The sequence below is a fragment of the Typopeltis vanoorti genome, chromosome 4, assembly GCF_054136105.1.
Source record: "Typopeltis vanoorti isolate ZY-2024b chromosome 4, IOZ_Tvanoo_1.0, whole genome shotgun sequence".
Taxonomy (NCBI): Eukaryota; Metazoa; Arthropoda; class Arachnida; order Uropygi; family Thelyphonidae; genus Typopeltis; species Typopeltis vanoorti.
The window spans coordinates 9,626,790-9,647,432 of record NC_143552.1 but is presented as its reverse complement, the minus strand read 5'-3'; the positions used below and the strand labels follow the sequence as shown (position 1 = coordinate 9,647,432).

The 20,643-nt window shown below is 34.2% G+C and overlaps 1 protein-coding gene across 1 annotated transcript in view; it reads left to right on the top strand.

Annotated features, from left to right (window-relative positions):
• Nucleotides 1-343: 343 nt before the first annotated feature.
• ox (ubiquinol-cytochrome C reductase complex subunit oxen) overlaps nucleotides 344-20,643 on the top strand; it is a 42,481-nt gene continuing 22,181 nt past the window's right edge. Inside the window, exon 1 of the mRNA XM_090390997.1 lies at nucleotides 344-599. Within this exon, the coding sequence (XP_090247123.1) occupies nucleotides 456-599 (144 nt within the window). The 5' untranslated portion in view covers nucleotides 344-455. The remainder of the gene's footprint in view (nucleotides 600-20,643) is intronic.

The window sequence follows — 20,643 nt, the reverse complement described above, 5'->3', positions numbered from 1 at the left end:
CTGACCAGTGTCTTATACAGTCGCATAACCACTTCCTTATCCCTGCATGTTAGAGTATATCTTATTGTAGCAGCACTACGATGTGCAGTCTTTGCAACACTAGCAATATGCCCTCTAAACTTCAGTCCATTGTCAACCACCACTCCTAAATCTCTAATCTCATCATTTTTGGCAGTGACCTTTTCTTGTTTCATCTCAATACAAGCATCATCTGCTCGCTTCATGAAATAAAAAAAAGATTTATTTATTTATATATTTTGGATGAATGTTTCATATTCTCCAAAGAATGATTGTGCGTGTGAAAATTACAAAAAGGTTTTTTTGCTTGTGTGCCACCTATGGGAAATTCCCAAAGTTGCGAGTAAAGTTTCGTGTTGGTATCATTTTGGTGAAGTGAAATAATTTGTAGTTGGTTATTAGTTTAAGAAGAAGTGAAGCAAGTTAATTATTGTATTATGGCTGGGTTAGTTTCAACAGTATATCGTAGTGTGTTTCGTCGTACATCTACATATGTTTTAGCTCTTGTTGCAGGAGCATTTTTCTTTGAAAGAGGTTGTGATGTAGCTACCAATTATATATTTGATAGCATTAATAAAGGGGTAAGTTAATATTTTACTTACACTCAGAATCCTGTTGGCCATCCAGAAATCGAGATTATGTCGCTCAGAACTTATTCATACAGTAGCACTACTTTTTCTCAAAAATACCGGTGTAAAGCTAGCAGAGATTTTAAAACTACAATTCAGCGTTGTACGTAAAGGTTTCTCTGTATAAGGCTGCTCTCCTCTTCTAAGATGTACGTGATCGAAATGCCAGTGTTGCATCACTGGCATTTCTGGACAAACAGCATTGATATTTTTGATAAAACTCCTCTAAGCCATTACATCACTTCATAATTGCAGTTTGTGAAGTGTACCATTATCCAACACCCAGTGGCGGCTCGTCCATAAAGGCTGCATTGAATGCAGCTCCAGCGTTGAGTATACTAAGAATAGTATTGGCAAGCATACTCAACGCTGAAGCTGCATTCAATGCAGCCCTTATGGAAGAGCCACCACTGCCAACACCACACTGTACGTGAGTAAAGATTCACGAAATGTCATTGAAATTAATAAATGTGATTATCGGAAAACTTGAATGTTAACATATTATTATACTGGTATCTCCATGGAGTCAGAAGACGCATCACAGGAAACCCAAACTATCCACACTATCATACCTCTTCTTGAATCATTTACAGATGAAGACTCACATCTGAGTCAGGGAATGCATTCCATTCATTCACCACTCTCCAAGCGAAAATTCTAGTCCTCTCACCCATATTAACCACACACACTAATTTAATTTCCAGGGAGGAGCTCTTGTTCTTCCACTACTATCCCACTGCTGAAATATTTCCCCTGCATCAATCTTATAAAAACATTATAGTAATTTGAATGTTTTTATCATATCCCCTCTTCTTTGCCCATCAACTAACCTCTGTAATCTGCAAACTCTCAATCTATCAATGTAGGGAGCATTCCTTACACCACTCACCAACTTGGTAACTCTCCTCTGAATTTTTTCTACCACATCCTCGTCTCCAAGAAATCCAGGTGAGGAGACCCGAGCACAGTAATCCAGATGTGGACGTATCAACACCTTATAAAGAGGAATAATAACTTCTTTATCTCCGCAGGTTAGTGTATTCTTCAATAACCAAGTAATATAAAATAAATAAATAAAAAAGATAAAATATAAAAGAAATGAAACCGTCCCTAATTTAAGTAAGGTTGGCTGTACTCCAGCCAGTCAGTTTGTAGGGGGGTGAAACCTGCTGTGTGCATGAATGCTTAATATCTTTAGGTAGGTAGTAAATGAATTTCATTCCCCAGCATTGGATCATCACAGTCCTTATTAGCAGATTGAAATGGCTTGATAAAGTTCCATCTCTAGAATTGGGCTTCCTGATTTTCAACTCCTTGGTCCTCCAACAGTACTAATGCACCATAAGTTTAGAACTTTGTATGCATGGGATTCATTTTATTTTTTTTTAATGATGAACTTCTTTGCAAAAAGATACAATATTTGTTTTACCCCAAAAAGGCTATAAAAATCACAATGGCGAGACTAGTCGCATTTAAATTTATTGTGTCTTTAGTCAAAATGACTTTTTAGTTAATTTAAAAAGTGCTATGGATGGAAAAGGAACTTGGCAGAATGGAAAAGATCAATAATGTATGGGACATAGTTAATAAATTTAATTATAGCAATAACAGATTATAAACTTAATCTAAAATGATAAACAGAGTAGGTATGAAGTTGATGAGTAGTCATTATGCTAATATGAGGCTTCTGGTTTAGTATAATGTTTCTGGTCAGCCATCTTTATGGAATAATAAGAACCAACTTATTACAGTTGGACAAAACATTACCAAAGGATCGTTACTAAATTTGAGAAGCATGATTTTTAATAAAACTACAGTTGGACTATTTTTTAAGTCTCTCCTTTCCATATACATCTATTGATGTCTATACATATTGAATCTATATATGTGGACTCTGCTAATCACCAGCTAATAATAAAGGTGACAGTTTGTCTTTTGTAGATGGTAACAAATAAGAAATTTTGTTGATAGGAAAATATATGGGAATAAGGTGATACTTCTTCAGAATTCTACCAATGGGCTCAGCGATACCAGAAATATAAGGGATTGAAGCATTGTGGCCTGTTAAAGAATCTTTAGGTTAAAGAACATAAGAGTCAGTTATCTGCAGGATTTGATGGGGGGGGGGGGGTGTTGTAACCATTTAATTCTATTAAAGTTTTGATAGTGAAAAGTTCTTGTTTTAAGCTTGAGGGAGAGGTGCATACATAATGTGCTCTATTAAAGACCTGATAACACTTTTTGAGAGGTGTGATGAACAAGTGTTTTACTTCTGACCCAGCTCTCAGATCCATAAGTTAAAACTGGTTTGAACACTGTCTTGTATACAGCTAATTTAGTGTTCCAACTATTTTCTCTCTTATTCCATAATGAATTTATTCAATTGACTTCCTACCATACCAGCTTTGATGATTCTGTTGTCTATTTCCATATTTAATTTACCATCTTCACTAAAAATTGTGCCTAAGTAGCTGAAATGTTTTACTTGTTCCACACGTTCTCCATTCACAACACAGTTGGCATTTTCAATGATTCTGCCTATTATCATTGTCTTTGCCTTTTTATTGCTGACCTTCATACCATATCTATTACAACAGTTATTCATTTTAGTCAGAGAATCTTGCAGACTTGTAGTGGATTTATTTAGAAGTATAACATCATCCGCATAAAGCAAAGAGCTGACATTAACATCTCCAATTTTGATAACATGTTTAATACCACTTTCCTTCATAATTTGATCCATATAGACAATGGATAACAGTGGGGATAATGTACATCCTTGTCTCACACCAGATTTAACATTAAACCATCTTCCTCTACTTCCTTCAATTCTAACTGCTGACTCACAACTCAAATAAAGACTAAGTATTGCTAATGCCCCATTGACACCATATAACTGTAGCGTTTTCAATAGCTTCTCTCTTGGCACCTTGTCATATGCCTTTTCCAAATCGACAAAACTTAAATACAGATCTTTGTTATATTCCCATGATATTCTCCACTAATTGTTGTAAAGTGAAAATCTGATCCTGACAGCCTCTATTTGACCTGAATCCAGCCTTGTTCTTCACCAAGCTTTTCTTCCACAATTCTTCTCAACTGTTTTTCAAATATACTTGCATATATCTTACCAGGAACACTCAGTAGGGATGTACCTTTGTAATTCTCACATTCAGTTTTATTTCCCTTTTTATATATGGGTACTATGAGAGCTCTACTCCAATCGGTTGGAATTCGCCCCCTCTGTCCAGGCATTCTGAACTATGCAGTGCAGCCACTGTAAGACTTTTATACCATACTTCAGCATTTCTGGTCGAATATCGTCTACTCCTGCTGCCTTTCCACATTTCAAGCCTTTGATGGCTTTTTCTACTTCAAGTATGGATACTGACTGCATGCCTGAGCAGTGTTTTTTATCACTGTGCTGTCATCACTGCTTGTTTCATTTAGCAAATTTTCAACGTAATTACTCCATATTTCAAGGATATCTCTTTCTCCCATTTTCATGTCACTTTTATCATCTCTCTAACTCCTTTTACAACACTCTTTCCTCCATTCCTAAGCTTCCTCAACAACCTCCAGAATATTTTGCCACCTTCTTGATATTTATTTTCTATGTTCTTGCAAAAGTACTCCCATGACTTTTGTTTAGCTAGTTTTACACACTGTTTAGCTTTCTTACATTTGTCTCTCTATTCTCTAAGAGCACAAGCTGACTTATTTGCCAGGAACTTTTGATATGCTTTCTTCTTTTCCTTCACTGTCTCTTTAACTTCCTGTGTCCACCATGGAGTTCTAATTTTTCTATCCTTGTAGACTACTTTACCACATGCCTCTCTAGCTGAATCAATCAGGGTTTTCTTCAAGGCTTGCCACTAAATCTCCAAGGTTTGGTTCCTGTTCTCAAACTATTTCATTTTTCCTTCAATAATCTTTGTGTATTTTAGCCTACAATTCACATCTGAGAGCTACTCAACTTTTATTAGCTTTAAAACTTTCTTACATGTCATTCTTTTCAATATGAAATTCAATTTTATCCTGCTCAAGACTAAATAGTGATCACTTCCAATTTCAAATCCTCTGTACACTCTGGTGTCCTGTACCAGGGAGAAAACATCACTATCAACAATAACATAGTCAGTGAGACTTTTCTTATTTCTTCCTTCTTCTCTCCATGTGAATTTGTGCACATTTTTATGTTGGAACATGGTGTTAGTAATAACCAGTCTATGTCCTGAGCAGAAATCCAACAGGTATTTGCCATTATTATTAGCTTTGCTCTTTTCTCCAAATTTTCCCAATATATTTTTGTATGTTTGACAGTCATTTCCTACTCTGCTAATTAGATCCCCAACAAGGACCAACTTTTCCTTTTTCATTGTGTCAGCTGCGTTCTCTAAAGCCTCAAAAATTTCCTCCTCTTCTACCTTAGTAGAACCTTCTGTGGGACCATAGGCACAAATAAGTCTCATTGTCCAGTTCCCCATTCTCATATTTGCGTCACTCTACTTGAGACTGACTGCCATTCAAGAAGATTAGCCTCGTATTTAGTGTTGAATACTATGGCTACTCCTTTTCCTTAATTGTTATTGCCTGAATATAACATTTTGTATTTATTGCTCAGAAAGATCTCACCAGTTTTTGTCTTTTTTTGTTTCAGTAACCCCTATTATGTCGATCTGGTACTTATCTAATTCCTCTGCTAGCTCCATTTCTTTGAAGTTCAGGCTTCTTATGTTGATATTACCGATCTTTAACTCTGGTGATGTTGAGTTGGGGTGTGTTTTCAGATTTGTTCCAGTAGCTGACTTTTCGCTGTTTGCCCTGGCGAAGACAATGGAGGCCTTGTTTAACCAGGCGACGCCCCATCCCGCATGAAATTTTGTCATGTTGTACCATCATTTTGTATTTTGGTTTAACCAATAGGAATACAATTTGGTCGGCTAAATCCCAAATTGCCAGCCCATCCTCGTTCGTTCAGTATCCAGGTAGATACCCAACAGGGTGCACCACGAGAAGGTGAGGATTGGACATTAGGTCAGAAGCCCTGGTCGGTTCTCCGCATTCCTTTAAAGGCTATGTGGAAGTCTCCTCTCAGTTATTTCCAATTTGAATTCACATAAATAAATATAAAGACAACAGTATTGAAATTCACAGTAGCGTGCCAGCAGTATCTGGCGCCTGTGAGCAAAACTTTAGTTGGCACACCTATCCCCCCCCCCCCTCCAATAAAAAAATCACTATAAACAAAAACTTTTTTTTTTTTTTTTTTTTAAGTATTTCCTCCTCTTTGGCACCTTTACTATCCTGGTGCCTGTGTGCATCGCACACATTGCACATATGGCTGATGCGCCTCTGGAAATTCACCAAGTTATCACACTATCTTGAGAATGGTTAGGAGATCATGGTTATGGAAATCTGTTAGTTTCAGTTATTTGAGTACTACTGGTTACTTCAGTCACTTTAGTACCGGTTTATGAATCGCATTATGTAAGAAAGTGGCATTAGATGTGATATCAAAACTGGTGGTATTAATCTTGGCTTTTTACCTCATGCGGATCATGTTATACTCCAAATAAATCCATTACAAGTCTGCAAGATTCCTTAACCAAACTTCTGTAAGAAATTTTACTTACTTGAAAATCAGCAAAAAGAATAATTACTATGACAGTTGACAGGAACATTTTAAATGGAAGACCATAAAACAAAATAACCATTTCAGCTGTTCAGGCACACAATTTTTAGTGAAAATGGCAAATGAAATATGGGAAGTGACAACAAATAAACAATGCTGGTTATTTTAACGAAGAATCAACTGAATTAATTCATCTGGAATAGGAGAACTTGGTCAGAACACTAAACTAGGTGTATATAGGACAGTCTTCATGCCAGTGTTAACTTATGGATCATAAAATTTTAGAAATAAAACAGTTATTAGAGTTCAAATTGGGGTGGGATGACCAGGTGGCATCAATGACAGAATCATTAAAAATGAAGATATTAGAAGGGAACAGAACTTGACATTGTTAGTATTCAGGAATGTTTAAGCAGAAGTAATCTCAGGTAATCACTCAAACAGAATTGGAGAGGAAAATTTAATGAAGTAAGCATTTGATGCCATGATGGCAGAAAAAAAAAAAAAAGATGTTGATGGATTCATGCAATCAGAAGAACACCTAAGAACTATTAGACAGTATTAGGGTGCTGAAAAATGAGACTAATCTAGAGGTAGTCCAAGTGTTCTGCATCATTTTGAAAATACATATTATCAGGAATACAAATCCCTTCCCATTTAGAATATACTTCTACTCTCCAGACCATTCTTCGGTGGGGTTTTGATAACCTTAAAGTTAAGGTTATGAAAACCCCATTGTATTATGTCTCACTTTTCTGTGAGAAGTAATGCAGGTTACCCTATATTATTTCTCACAGGAAAGTTCTTTTTACATTTATTCTTACTTTTGTGAACCCAAATTTCTGAATTTCTCTCTTGAGATAATTATTCTAATTTCCAGTCTTACTTGACAGAAGCAGATGGTCGAAGGTGATAATCAAGATCAGGTCAACAAACAAGAAAAATATGGTAAGGAGAAAATTATGTACAAGGACTCAGTGAGCAGAAGAGTACCTTATCTACTCGAATATAACTCGCACTTTTTTTTTTCCTCAAAAATTAAAGCTAAAAAATCGTGGTGCGAGATATATACGGGGATTTTTGGAAACTAACGTTTTCTGGAAAAAACTGAAACGGGTATGAATTACCAATCTCCTATTTGCTATCGCTACTTACAGCCTCGAGAGCAGTTTTCTTGTGTGCATCATCAAAATCATGTACTCAAATAGCAGCATCTTCTTTCCCATTATTTCAAGTAAAAATTACCAGTAATTTACAAGTCTTGAGATATGTAATGAACAATCCTTCACAAATGACTAATGAGAAGTGAAAACAGAGTGCGAAACAGACTCAGTGTTAAGCCTGTAAGCTATGAAGACGTGCACATAATTGGTGCGGTATTAACAAAATATCGCATGAACCAACGACAAAGGCAAACTGACAGTTTTTGAGTTAAAATGCTAATTCTCTTCAACCGAATTCCATATATCTCAGACTGCCATAACAACATTTACTATATATTTTTATCAGTTTTAGCACGTTCACAATGGGGTGCTGTTTTGCCTTTTATCGTTCTGATGGAACTTCTCATTACCGTTTGTGTACCACTTTCACATTGCGTGGGCAGGCTCAACCATACAAAGTTTCAACCCTTCTGTTGAATTTTATTGCTATTTGTTTGCATGCTGCTTCCCTGTTGAGCTGGTGGATGGACCCTCACACACATTATATGGCATGTTTCAATTTGTGGTAGAATTTTATTTGAAGTTAACCTTTGTGATCTGTCTTAATGACATTGAAAATTTCAAATGCAATCAAACAAGCACTTATTTCATGTAATTGAAAACTTGGACAATAGTTTTTTGTTAGATACTGTGTTTGCTGGTGCAACATATGGTTTTGCTTGAGTCTATACAGCATAGTTTCTGTGGGATTTTAGAGAAATTTGATAAGAAGTCGCATACAGAAATGAGTAGGCAAACAAGCTATATTCTGGAAGGAGCAGCATGGGTTTACTAAACGAAGGTTATTTTTTATCAGTTTGCTTATATTTTATAACAATGTTACAGCCGAGTTGAATAAAGGGAATGAATACACTGAGATAATATTGGATTTTGCTAAGGCATTTGAGAGGATACAGCCTTTTGTGTGGTATCATTCCCCAGTTTATTGCATAAACTGGGGAATATGGGATTGGAATATAAAATCTTGACCTGGATAAGTGGATGTTTGACAGACAGATATCAAAAAGTGGTATGCAGTGGGTGTGAATCTCCCATATTTTAGGCAAATTTACACCTACTTCATTTAAGGCAGTGGTATACTTCATTGTTCAGTTCTTGGGCCATTGTTATTCAATTTATACATTAATGCCATTGGGAAGGGTTTAACTGGAAATGTGCAATTGCTTGCTGATACAAAGATAAACATGGCAATCAGGGATGCTGCTAACATCCAGCACTTACAAAATGATTTAAATAGGGTGGAAATTTGGGTAAACGAAAATGGGTGTCAATTTAATGTTAGTAAGTGTAAAGTTATGCTTTAATGATAATCTCATCACACTTTGGTGTGATGAGATTTCGAGTGACATATTAGCAGAGTTATGCTACAAGAAACTGATGATGCTAGGGATCTTGGTGTAATGGTGGATAGAAATTTGAAGTTCAAAGGTCACATAGCAAAAGTTGCAAATACAACTCAGAGGATAATTGCAATGTTGAAGCAAATATTGACAGATAAGGAGGAAGTCATTTTGCCTCTTTATAAGGCCTTGATATGACCACATCTGGATTATTGTGCTTGGATCTCGGTCTACTGGGTCTTGAGGGGATGAAAAAGCCGTGGGAAAAGGTGCAAAGAAGAGTTATTGGGATTATGGGATTTAGATTATGAGCATGGGGTTCGTTTGGTTCAGTGGCAGACTGTTAACTTTGGGGACCCTGGACTAACACTCTTTGTGGGCCTATCCAGTTAACCAAAATTAACCCAAGTTTGGGTTAGTTGTGGCGACTCATTTGCCATTTTGTCGAAAAACTGTTTTTTTTTATCCTTTTTTAATAGAAAAAATTATAGGCAACAGACATTGAAGAACTTTTTTATTTTATTTGATGCACTTGGATATACTTCTTCTTCTTCCTATCATGGAATATAGGCCATGTGGCCTGTTCCGGTCTCATGCCATCTCTTTCTTGGTCTTCCGATTCTTCTTTTTCCACTTATTTTGTATCTGTATAATATTTTTGGTAGTCTGCTTTTGTCCATTCGATTTAAATGTTCTAGCCATTTTTGTTTATACTGTCTTATGTAGTAATTAATTGGTTTGATTTTTAGGGATTGTAAGATTTCTTCATTTGTTTTGTGGTCCCACTTGGTATATCCCGCTGTTTTTCTGAGGAACTTCATTTCTGCTGTTTGAATTCGTTTTTCATCTTTCCTTTTCATGGTCCATGTTTCGCTTCCGTATAGTAGAGTTGGTTTTGACAAGACATTATATAGTCTGATTCTAGTGTGTTTTTGTACCAGGGATGGCTTAAATATACTATTTATTATGCCATTTACTTTGACAAAGTTTGATATTTTAGTGTCTATGTCTTTTTCTTCTTCGTATGATAGATCACATCCCAAGTATCTGAAAGTGTTTACTTGTTCTAGTATTTTATTGTCTATCACTATTTTACTTCTTATTGGGTTTTCTCCTTTGAATGCCGTTATTTTTGTTTTTTCTTTGGATATTGTCATATTATATTGCTTTGAGATATCATTTAATAATTTTAATGATCTTTGTAAGTCATCTTCTGATGTAGCTAATATTATTTGATCATCTGCAAATAGTAGTGTATCTATCTTCATTTGCGGGGTCATTTGTATACCAAATGGGTTATGCTGTTTCCAGATTGTTAATATTTCATTTATATATATATTGAAAAGCAGAGGTGAGAGGGTACATCCTTGTCGTACTCCTCTTGATATATCTTTCCATTCTGAGGTGTGTTCTAATTTAACTGCTATTTTATTTCCTGTATATATTTCTTGAATAGATTGTAAAAGTTGGTTTGGTATGTTTAAATCGGTTAATATTTTAAACAATTTTTGTCGACTAATTTTGTCAAACGCTTTTTCATAATCAATAAACGCCACATGTGTTTCTTTTTGAAATTCTCTTCTCTTTTCTATTAATAATTTTAAAGTAAAAATTGGATCTATCCAGGATCGGCCTTTTTGGAAGCCATTTTGTTCTTCTAGTAATTTGTTTTCTACAATGCTGCTTAGTTTCTCTTTTAATATTCCTGCATATATTTTATATCCTGTATTCAGCAGGCTCTGGATATACAAACTTGGATATACAAACTTTTATATACACTTATAATGAAAAAAGGTTTTGTATACATAACAAACATCAAACATAAATAAAATATATTAGGTATTACTTTTAGTAACAAACAAAAAAAACGAAACAACAAATTCTCATGTCAAGAATAAAGACTAAGAAGAAAAAAAAAAATAATAATACTTATTCTTAAAAATAAAATAAATAAAGCATTCTAGGAGTTATAAATGTAAGTTTTTTTAATACATTAAAGAGACATTTAAAGAGTAACTCTTCTGCATTTTTGCACTGCAAATTCTTTTATTTGATCATCACATTGTAATTCTTTGGTTAAATCACAGTTTATGCAGAGAATTGATAAATAATTTAATCTTTCATTTGTCATTGTTGTCCTATATTTGTTTTCTATATAGGACATCTTGAAGAAGGATCGCTCCGCCTCACAACTGGTGATTGGCAAGGACAAAAAAAATTTTTTAAGATTTGTATAGCAATTCGGAAAAACATCGACAAGTTTCTTTTTATAAATTAGCATGAATATATCGCCTCATGAGTCATATGAGTCTGGTTTAGTCTGTAAGTAGGATTTTAACTGAATGCATTCATTGACTAAATGTTCGTCTATATCATCCGAATAATAATCAATAACATTCCGTGCACTTTCCAAGTCAATATTTTCGATATTAATGTCTTGCAAATCCATTAAAAAATTGAATCTATTGCTAAATTCCCTGTAGACATGGCCTCTTCTGTTTAAATCCATAATCAACTTATCTAATGCAACGTAGAGCGTATCCCATTTAAATTTTTCTGCTTCGTTTAGTGATACTTTCTCTGTAGATTTTTTCGAAAATTTTGAAGTAATATGTCTCTTTTTTAAATCACTATATTCTTTTTCCACACTAGTACTTAATTTTTTGGCTGTCTCCTCATATTCGTTTAGTTTCTGATCTGATTGTTCTCGTAAGTTGCTCTCGAACATGTCTAATGACATAATCAATTTCTCACCTTCACATATGTCTAAGCCTGGGGTCTGAACTTTTTTGTTAACTAAATTGAATCTCTCTAAAATTTCTTCCCAAAAAACAGTTAAAATCGCAGTTTCAAGTTTTGCCAAATCATTATATAATTTCTGTGCCTCTCTTCAAAAATCAAGTTTCTCATCTATATAGTCACTAAACGTTTTTAATATGTTCATGATATCACCGTAACTATTTTTTAAAGTTCTAACAGCATCATAGTGAAAAGACCATCTAGTCTGGCTGAAACCTTTTATCGAAAATTTTAGTTTTGTTTCACAATTTAGAAGCTTCCATCTATGGGTAGATGCAGAAAAGAAAACATATATTTGTTGCACTATTCCAAAAAAGTTCACAATTTGAGTTGCAACTTTAATCTTCTCCTCCAACTAGATTTAGGGAATGACAGCACACTGCTTTTTTGATGAAAGATACACATCTTTCATACACTTTTCCCTCAAAACAATATCGTACTATAATAGCTAGTTGGTCATTGTGGGACAAATCTTGTGTTGAGTCCATCACAATTGAGTAGTACTTTGCATTGTCACTATTTATTTCAGCTATAATTCTTTTTATTACTTGTTTTCCCATAATCTCTATTATTTGTTCATAAACTGTTTTTGATAAATACGAAGTGAAAGGCTTTGGTCGCAGTTCTCGTTGTTGGATATGTTTGCACATGAAAGGATCGAACTCTGCTAGTAATTCCAGAGCTCCCATAAAATTACCATTGTGTGGAGAGCCAAATATTTCCTCGTGACCTCTGAATCTAAGCCTCTTACACTTAAATATTTCACAACTGCAATAACATGTTTTAGGACATTGTGGTAATATTCCGTATCTTTTCTTAGTTGCTCCTGCAACTGTGTGTCAATAACAGACTTATTTTCTTTACATGTTAACCATACTAACAATGATTTCCTATGTTCATTAGAATTTTTGTGACTTTCTAAACATGGTCCTATATGTTTCCAGTCAGAGAATCCAGTTGTGTAATTGAGAGGGGATTTCAGAGAAAAGTTTGCACACTAGACAAAAAACACTTCCTATACTGCTAGAATAGCACAACCAAGACCTTTCCAGTAATTGACCATTTTTAATTTTTTTCGCAAAGAACTTATTTGAAAATGATCTTGTTTTGTTCTTTGTAATACCTTGTTGAAACTGCATATATATGTTTTGGATCTTTATTTTGGAAATAAGTCATTTCATGTGTGAGATATAGACTGGTTAACAGGAGAAAGAGGGGGGGGGGTGATATGATAGAGATCTATAAACTTTTGAATGGGTTATAGGATATTGTCTGATGAAGTTTTCTGTTGTATGTAAGATGTGGAGAGAACACGGGGGGGGGGGGGGTGACATCCAAGAAAGTTATGTTTGTTCACAGTCAAGAAATGGGTAAGAGCTAAGTTTTTCTCTCATAGAGCAGTGAGTGAATGGAATAGGTTGTTTTTAGGGGTAGTGAGTGTATCTAGTGTGAATGAATTTAAGAGACTGTATGACAGATGGTTTGGGTGATTTATAGCCTTCCTCTCGATTTCTCGACTCCCTAGGTTTCAGATAGTAATTATTATTATTATCCTGATCTTAAATCATAAAACATGTGCAGCTCAGTACCTTTGTAATTCAGCTCCAAACTTGCAAATTTTCTTCTTTGTTCATTCTCACTGCTGCTGTTTTTTTCTGAACAACTTACCCTCTAATTTTTATCGTAAAGAGAACGACTGTTGCAATTTATAGCATTAGAGTAAATTAATTAGATTTTTAGTACCATTTCTCACAGCTTTCTATTTTTGCCTCAGCTTTCTTTGAATCTAATGCTCTCATACCATAAGTTAAACAGTTGTTTAGAAATATGAGTGGAAAGAATATATGATAATCTCATTGCACAAGGGTGGTGCTAAGATACAGGTGTGTTTGACTGTTTTGTGATCTAGTCTCCTGTTTTCTAAGGTGATGCAGTGGAGAGGGTGCAAAGGAGAGTGCTGAAGATTATCAGAACTGTGGAATATAGATTGAGGAGATTGATAAATTGTGGGCTGCAGATGTGGGATGCAAACAGTAGAAAGAGGAATGATATGATAGAGCCTACAAACTTCTTAAAAGGTCAATTAGTATATCACTATATGGAATTATTCAATTTGTGGATAGGGTGGGCAAAGGACATCCTTGGAAGTTGAGAATTAATGCAGTCAAGAAAGAGGTTAAGCTGGATGGATTTTTCTCTAATAGAGCAGTGCATGACTGGAAGGGCTTGTCTTTGGAAGTTCTGAGTACAGGTATGTGAATGATGTATGGTGGCCTCCCTCAGTGTCCCCGACTCCATTTTGTAATGATAATATTAATACTGTAATAACAGTTGATCAGTGACCACAGATATGAGAGTTCCTAGAAAAAAATGGACAAATAGATGGAGTTAGTTGGCAGACTTGTATAAAAAAATGTTGAAGAGACATATTAGAAAGGAACTTGACATTGTTAGTATTGAAGAATGTGTGAATAGAGCTTAATCTCATGTGATTTGATCCCTTAAATAGAATGGGAGAAGAAAGGTTAGCAAAATAAGTGCATTTTTCTAGGATTTGACAAAAAAAAAAAAAAAAAAGACAGACCAGAGGAAAACTGGGATCTAGTTGATTTAATGCAGTTAGCAGTGCCTGAGAAGATCAACATGTAAGATTTGATATTGAGACCTGGCAAATATCAGATTAATTTGTAGGAAGGAAAAAATCCTGTTGTTGATAGGCAGCTATGAAAACATAAACTTAATTGTGTAGTACTATCGTAGTATTGGGTATATCCTCTTAGGGTACATCAAATATTCTTTCAGAGCTACAGGAACTTTTGACCACAAGTTGAGAAACAATAGCTTTGGTGATATTATTATTACATAATCCCTCGATGAGTCTTTGGACTCGAGGGAGTCCAAAGACTCATCGAATGAAGGCACCTACTCTACAGCTCTGTCTCCTCCACTCAATCCATCAACTACAACGAACTGCAACTACCATCATCATCTTCACCAATGGCATCTACTGCCCACCACCACCACTAGTATTTTCACACACAATCACAAACATCCATGCCCATAGCGGGATTCGAACCCACAGCCTTTTGGCTGGAGAGCAGATATGCTAACCGCTCGGCTAACCAGACTGGCTAGTTATGATATAAGAAGTGGATTAGCTGGAGGTGGAAAAGATAGTAAAAGAACTCGATGCACATACAACAGTATGATTATGTTTGATGTATATATTAAGGGATGCACTGTAGCATGATTTCATAAAATATTCTGGCAAAGCATACTGAATTAAAAAAAAAAATACTCATTAAAAATTGCTTTTATAAAAGATTGATGGAAGATTAAAAAAATTGTGATAATACTATACCTAACAATGTAACTTATGAACATGCAAAAAATAAAATTTTACTTTGCTTAAATTTAATAAAACAGTGATTTAATTTTACAAGATATATTTATATTTATTAAATACAACACAGCATAAAATTGTGAGAAAAAACATTGCTCTCATTAGCTTAAATAACAAAATGAAAACAATAACAGAAATTTGAATTTTGAATAGAGAATACAGTAGTTATGTTTGCTGTTTTAAGGATACTTGTGACATAAGATTGAATGATATATTCACGTAAACACAAGAAAGATATTTATTTAACCAAATATTTCAGTCTGGAAATAGCAGACCATCCTCAGCGGTATTACAGGAACAGTTTAAAAAAAAATACAAGCTAACAATAGATCGTTAAAAATAGAACACGCTGCATGATGTTTTATCACTAAGTATGAAGTGGAATATTTTGAAGTAGAGACATGATTGGGGGGGGGGGATTAATGAGTAATCTTGATTAGACTTTCCCAGATTTTTGATATAGATATACAGTCATTACGATTCAGGTTGGGACATGGAGCAAGGCCTCCACGCTTTCCTTGAACAAACATTCGAACCTATAACAGGATCTATGTAAGAGGCGAGTCCTGGACCAAAAGATGCTGTGGTCAGTTTCAATCCCGTGTTGAGCCAATCCAGACTTTTCAGGTTTGTTGTGAAGAATGGAGGATTGATGTGCTTGGATTCTTTTTTCAAGAGAACGTCCAGTCTGTCCAAAATAAGAGAGATCACAGTTGCAAGGAATTTAATAAACTCCAGGAAGAGATAAAGTTGAGCGTTTGTCTTTAGGAGAAGGAAAATGAGAAGACAATTTGTTAATAGGTGAATACGTAGTTGTTAAATCATATTTCTTTAAAATTCTTGCGATAGGTTCTGAAATACCGGAGATATAAGGAATAGGCACTCGATGTATTGAAACTTTGTTGTTTTGTGGAGGATTATAAGAATTGAGAAGATGTCGAGTACTTTTTTCAGAAAAGCCATCGAGTTTCATGTGTTGTTGGATAGTAGAAAGTTCTTTCTGTAGATAATCAAAAGTAGAACAATTAGTTTTGGCTCTTCTGATGAGGCATTTTATAATTCCTGTTTTTTGACATGGATGATGGGTCTGATTCTTTAAGATTTATAACGACTTGTGAACGTTGGTTTCCTGTATACTGTAGTTGTAAGAATATTTGAAGGTGACCAGATGAGGAGAACGTCTAAAAAAAAGATAACTGGTTGTTTTCTTCTTATTTCCATAGTAAACTTTATACGATGATGCAAGGAATTAATACTGTTTAAAAAAGAAGATAAAGAGTTTTTGCTGTGAGACCAAATAGTAAAGATGTCATCTATATAGCTTACCCAAAAAGATGGTTGAGGGAAAATAGATGAGAAGAGGACTTTTTCTAAATGTTCTAAATAAAAGTTGGCTAAAGCCGGAGAAAGAGGACTTCCCATGGCCGTTCCTTCTACTTGGCTGTAAAATTTATTTTGACATACGGAATATCCAGAATGTATTACGAAATCGAATAGTTTTATGTCTTGAGGAAAGATGTCAGCAAGTAATTTTAAAGTTTCCTTGAGAGGTACATTGCTATATAAAGATTCTATATCAAAGTTAACCATAAGATCTGTACGTTGTAATGAGACATTTTTTAATTTTTCTAAGAAATCTGAGGAGTTTTTTAAAAAAGAATTAGAGTTGCCAATGTAAGATTTCAATAATTTAGCTAGATATTTGGCTATACGGTAAGTAGGAGAATCAATACAATCTACTACTGGACGAAGAGAATAGTCAATCTTATGGATTTTTGGAAGGCCATAAAATCTAGGAAGTCTTGCAAAATGAGTTTTAAGTCTTTCAATTGTGGTTTTTTTTTTTTTTTTTTCAATTATAATCAAGAAATTGATTATAATCCAACCAACAGACAACAAAAGAAATTAAATTCTCTCTTAGATGAAGTCATCAGTTTAGATAAAGACACAATTGAAAGACTTAAAACTCATTTTGCAAGACCGCCTAGATTTTATGGCCTTCCAAAAATCCATAAGATTGACTATCCTCTTCATCCAATAGCAGATTGTATTCATTCTCCTACTTACCGTATTGCCAAATATCTAGCTAAATTATTGAAATCTTACATTGGCAACTCTAATTCTTTTTTAAAAAACTCCTCAGATTTCTTAGAAAAATTAAAAAATGTCTCATTACAACCTACAGATCTTATGGTTAGCTTTGATATAGAATCTTTATATAGCTATGTACCTCTCAAGGAAACTTTAAAATTACTTGCTGACATCTTTCCTCAAGACATTATAAAACTATTCGATTTCGTAATACATTCTGGATATTTCGTATGTCAAAATAAATTTTACAGCCAAGTAGAAGGAACGGCCATGGGAAGGCCTCTTTCTCCGGCTTTAGCCAACTTTTATTTAGAACATTTAGAAAAAGTCCTCTTCTCATCTATTTTCCCTCAACCATCTTTTTGGGTAAGATATATAGATGACATCTTTACTATTTGGTCTCACAGCAAAAACTCTTTATCTTCTTTTTTAAACAGTATTAATTCCTTGCATCATCGTATAAAGTTTACTATGGAAATAAGAAGAAAACAACCAGTTATCTTTTTTTTAGACGTTCTCCTCATCTGGTCACCTTCAAATATTCTTACAACTACAGTATACAGGAAACCAACGTTCACAGGTCGTTATAAATCTTAAAGAATCAGACCCATCATCCATGTCAAAAAACAGGAATTATAAAATGCCTCATCAGAAGAGCCAAAACTAATTGTTCTACTTTTGATTATCTACAGAAAGAACTTTCTACTATCCAACAACACATGAAACTCGATGGCTTTTCTGAAAAAAGTACTCGACATCTTCTCAATTCTTATAATCCTCCACAAAACAACAAAGTTTCAATACGTCGAGTGCCTATTCCTTATATCTCCGGTATTTCAGAACCTATCGCAAGAATTTTAAAGAAATATGATTTAACAACTATGTATTCACCTATTAACAAATTGTCTTCTCATTTTCCTTCTCCTAAAGACAAACGCTCAACTTTATCTCTTCCTGGAGTTTATTAAATTCCTTGCAACTGTGATCTCTCTTATTTTGGACAGACTGGACATTCTCTTGAAAAAAGAATCCAAGCACATCAATCCTCCATTCTTCACAACAAACCTGAAAAGTCTGGATTGGCTCAACACGGGATTGAAACTGACCACAGCATCTTTTGGTCCAGGACTCGCCTCTTACATAGATCCTGTTATAGGTTCGAATGTTTGTTCAAGGAAAGCGTGGAGACCTTGCTCCATGTCCCAACCTGAATCGTAATGACTGTATATCTATATCAAAAATCTGGGAAAGTGTAATCAAGTTTACTCATTATTATTATTATTTTTTTATTTTTTTTTTTCCCCAGTCATGTCTCTACTTCAAAATATTCCGTTTCATACTTAGTGATATAACAACCTGCGGTGTGTTCTATTTTTAACGATCTATTGTTAGTATTCCAGCTTATTTTTTTTTAAACTGTTCTTATAATACCACTGAGGATGGTCTGCTATTTCCAGACTGAAATATTTGGTTAAATAAATATCTTTCTTGTGTTTACGTGAATATATCATACAGTAATTATGGATTTGATAATCAGAAATGAAGTCACAATAAGTTGTAATGTAGAAAAAGCAATTTTATTATTATTTTATTTATTTATTTATTTATTTTTTTGAAAGTATCTACTACTGGTTTCTTCATTTTGTAAATATTTACTTTTAAAAAGCTTTTTGTATATACTGGTAGCTAGTTATAATTTTTCTATTCTTGCCACCACCATACAATGATTTGTCTCATTATTAACACTTTGAGTCCTAGATATACTGGAACTTAAAGAACCCTGTGTCCTGACCATTTTTAACTCTATTTAAAAAATTGCTGTGCAGTATTTCTATGGAATATCAAATAATAATTTTTTGTCTTTTAGTTAGCATCTTTGACAATTAATTGAAACAAAAATTTTAGTTATACATGTGGTATGGGCTCTAGAAACAGGTTTCAAGAAATCAATGTTTTTGAAAAAAATATAATGTAATTTTTTATTAGTTTCTACTTATATTTACTTCTTTAGTGTTCAAAATTCAACAAATTTAACGAAAATATTGCTTAGATGTTATATAAATAATGGAAATTATAAATAAAATTTATGTGTGTTATTATTATGATGAAAGTATCATTTTACATAGAGGTGTACATCACTCTAATTATCCACTATTCACCACAAAAGTCAAGTGGTAAATTATTGAATTAGGCCATTCAGTTTGAAATGCAAGGCATATTACATAACTTCCAGAACAAACCTACCAAATCCACATTTCTTTAATAGATTTTAGCAATGCCTTTGACAAGGTGTGGCGGCAGAAACTCTTTTCCAAACTTTGTCATATTGGAATAGAAGGGAAAGTTCTAAAATCGATTTATGACTTTCTAAGAAACAGAACAATTCAAGTTAGAATAAATAATATTTTATTTAAGTTAAGAGATATTACATCCCATATTGTTTCATAGCCGAATAAGAAACTCAAAGAGGCATTAAACTCTTTGAGTTTCTTATTCGGCTATGAAACAATATGGGATGTAATATCCCTTAACTTAAATAAGTTTATATGTCGCCAAATTGAAGTCTTTGGCTCTTCATATAATTAATAATACCTTTTCCAAGAAAGTGAAAAATAAGACAGGGTTAATTCCCTCAAGGCAGCATTTTGAGACTCCTTTTTTCCATTTACTTAGACAAAAATATAAAGAAACAAAGATAGTTATGGATATTATTTCTGGGAAAACTCCCATGTTACTCCTCTTAACAAACTATTATATTTACGGCTATTTTGCCTGCTTCCATAGCATCCACTTCCTCCATGTGTTCAGACAACGACCAAGCATAGTCGAAACGGACCGCACCCTATCAACCTCCCCCCCTCTAAAAATCTGTTGCTGTTTTCAACCCTTTCCCACCCTATATAAATATAAAAAAACATTCTGCCCATCCCTAATAATATAATATATGTGTGTATATATATATTATTCAAAAAACCCGCATTTTTCCCATTTCTATTTAATTCTCCCACATTGCCTATCCCCCCCCCCACACACACACAGTAGTTTGGACATTGCAGAAAGAAGAAAAGCCACGACACCCAGAAAAAAATGTATGTGTAAATTTCTCTTCCTTTATGCTACATATATTTATTGGTAAATATACATCTGCAGTGCCTTAAGAATCCATGAGTAGAAAGCCAATGACATTTAAACAGGGGCACTCCTAAACAGAAGCAGGCAAAATAGCCATAAATATAAAAGATAGCTATGTTTGCTGATGATTCGGTCATATTCTCAGCTCACAGTAATTTAGAAACAGCAGAAGGTCACTTTAAACAGTCATTGAAAGTTTATCTACATACTGTGAAAACCAAAAAAAATCAAAATTAACCCTACTAAATCAGAAATTTGCGTATTTACCAGGGGCGATTATTCTGGGTGTGCGGTGCTCATCCACGATATATCAGTATCACCCATATTATATTTTTGCATTTATTCCGGTTAAAGACTCCCCCCCCCCAACTGT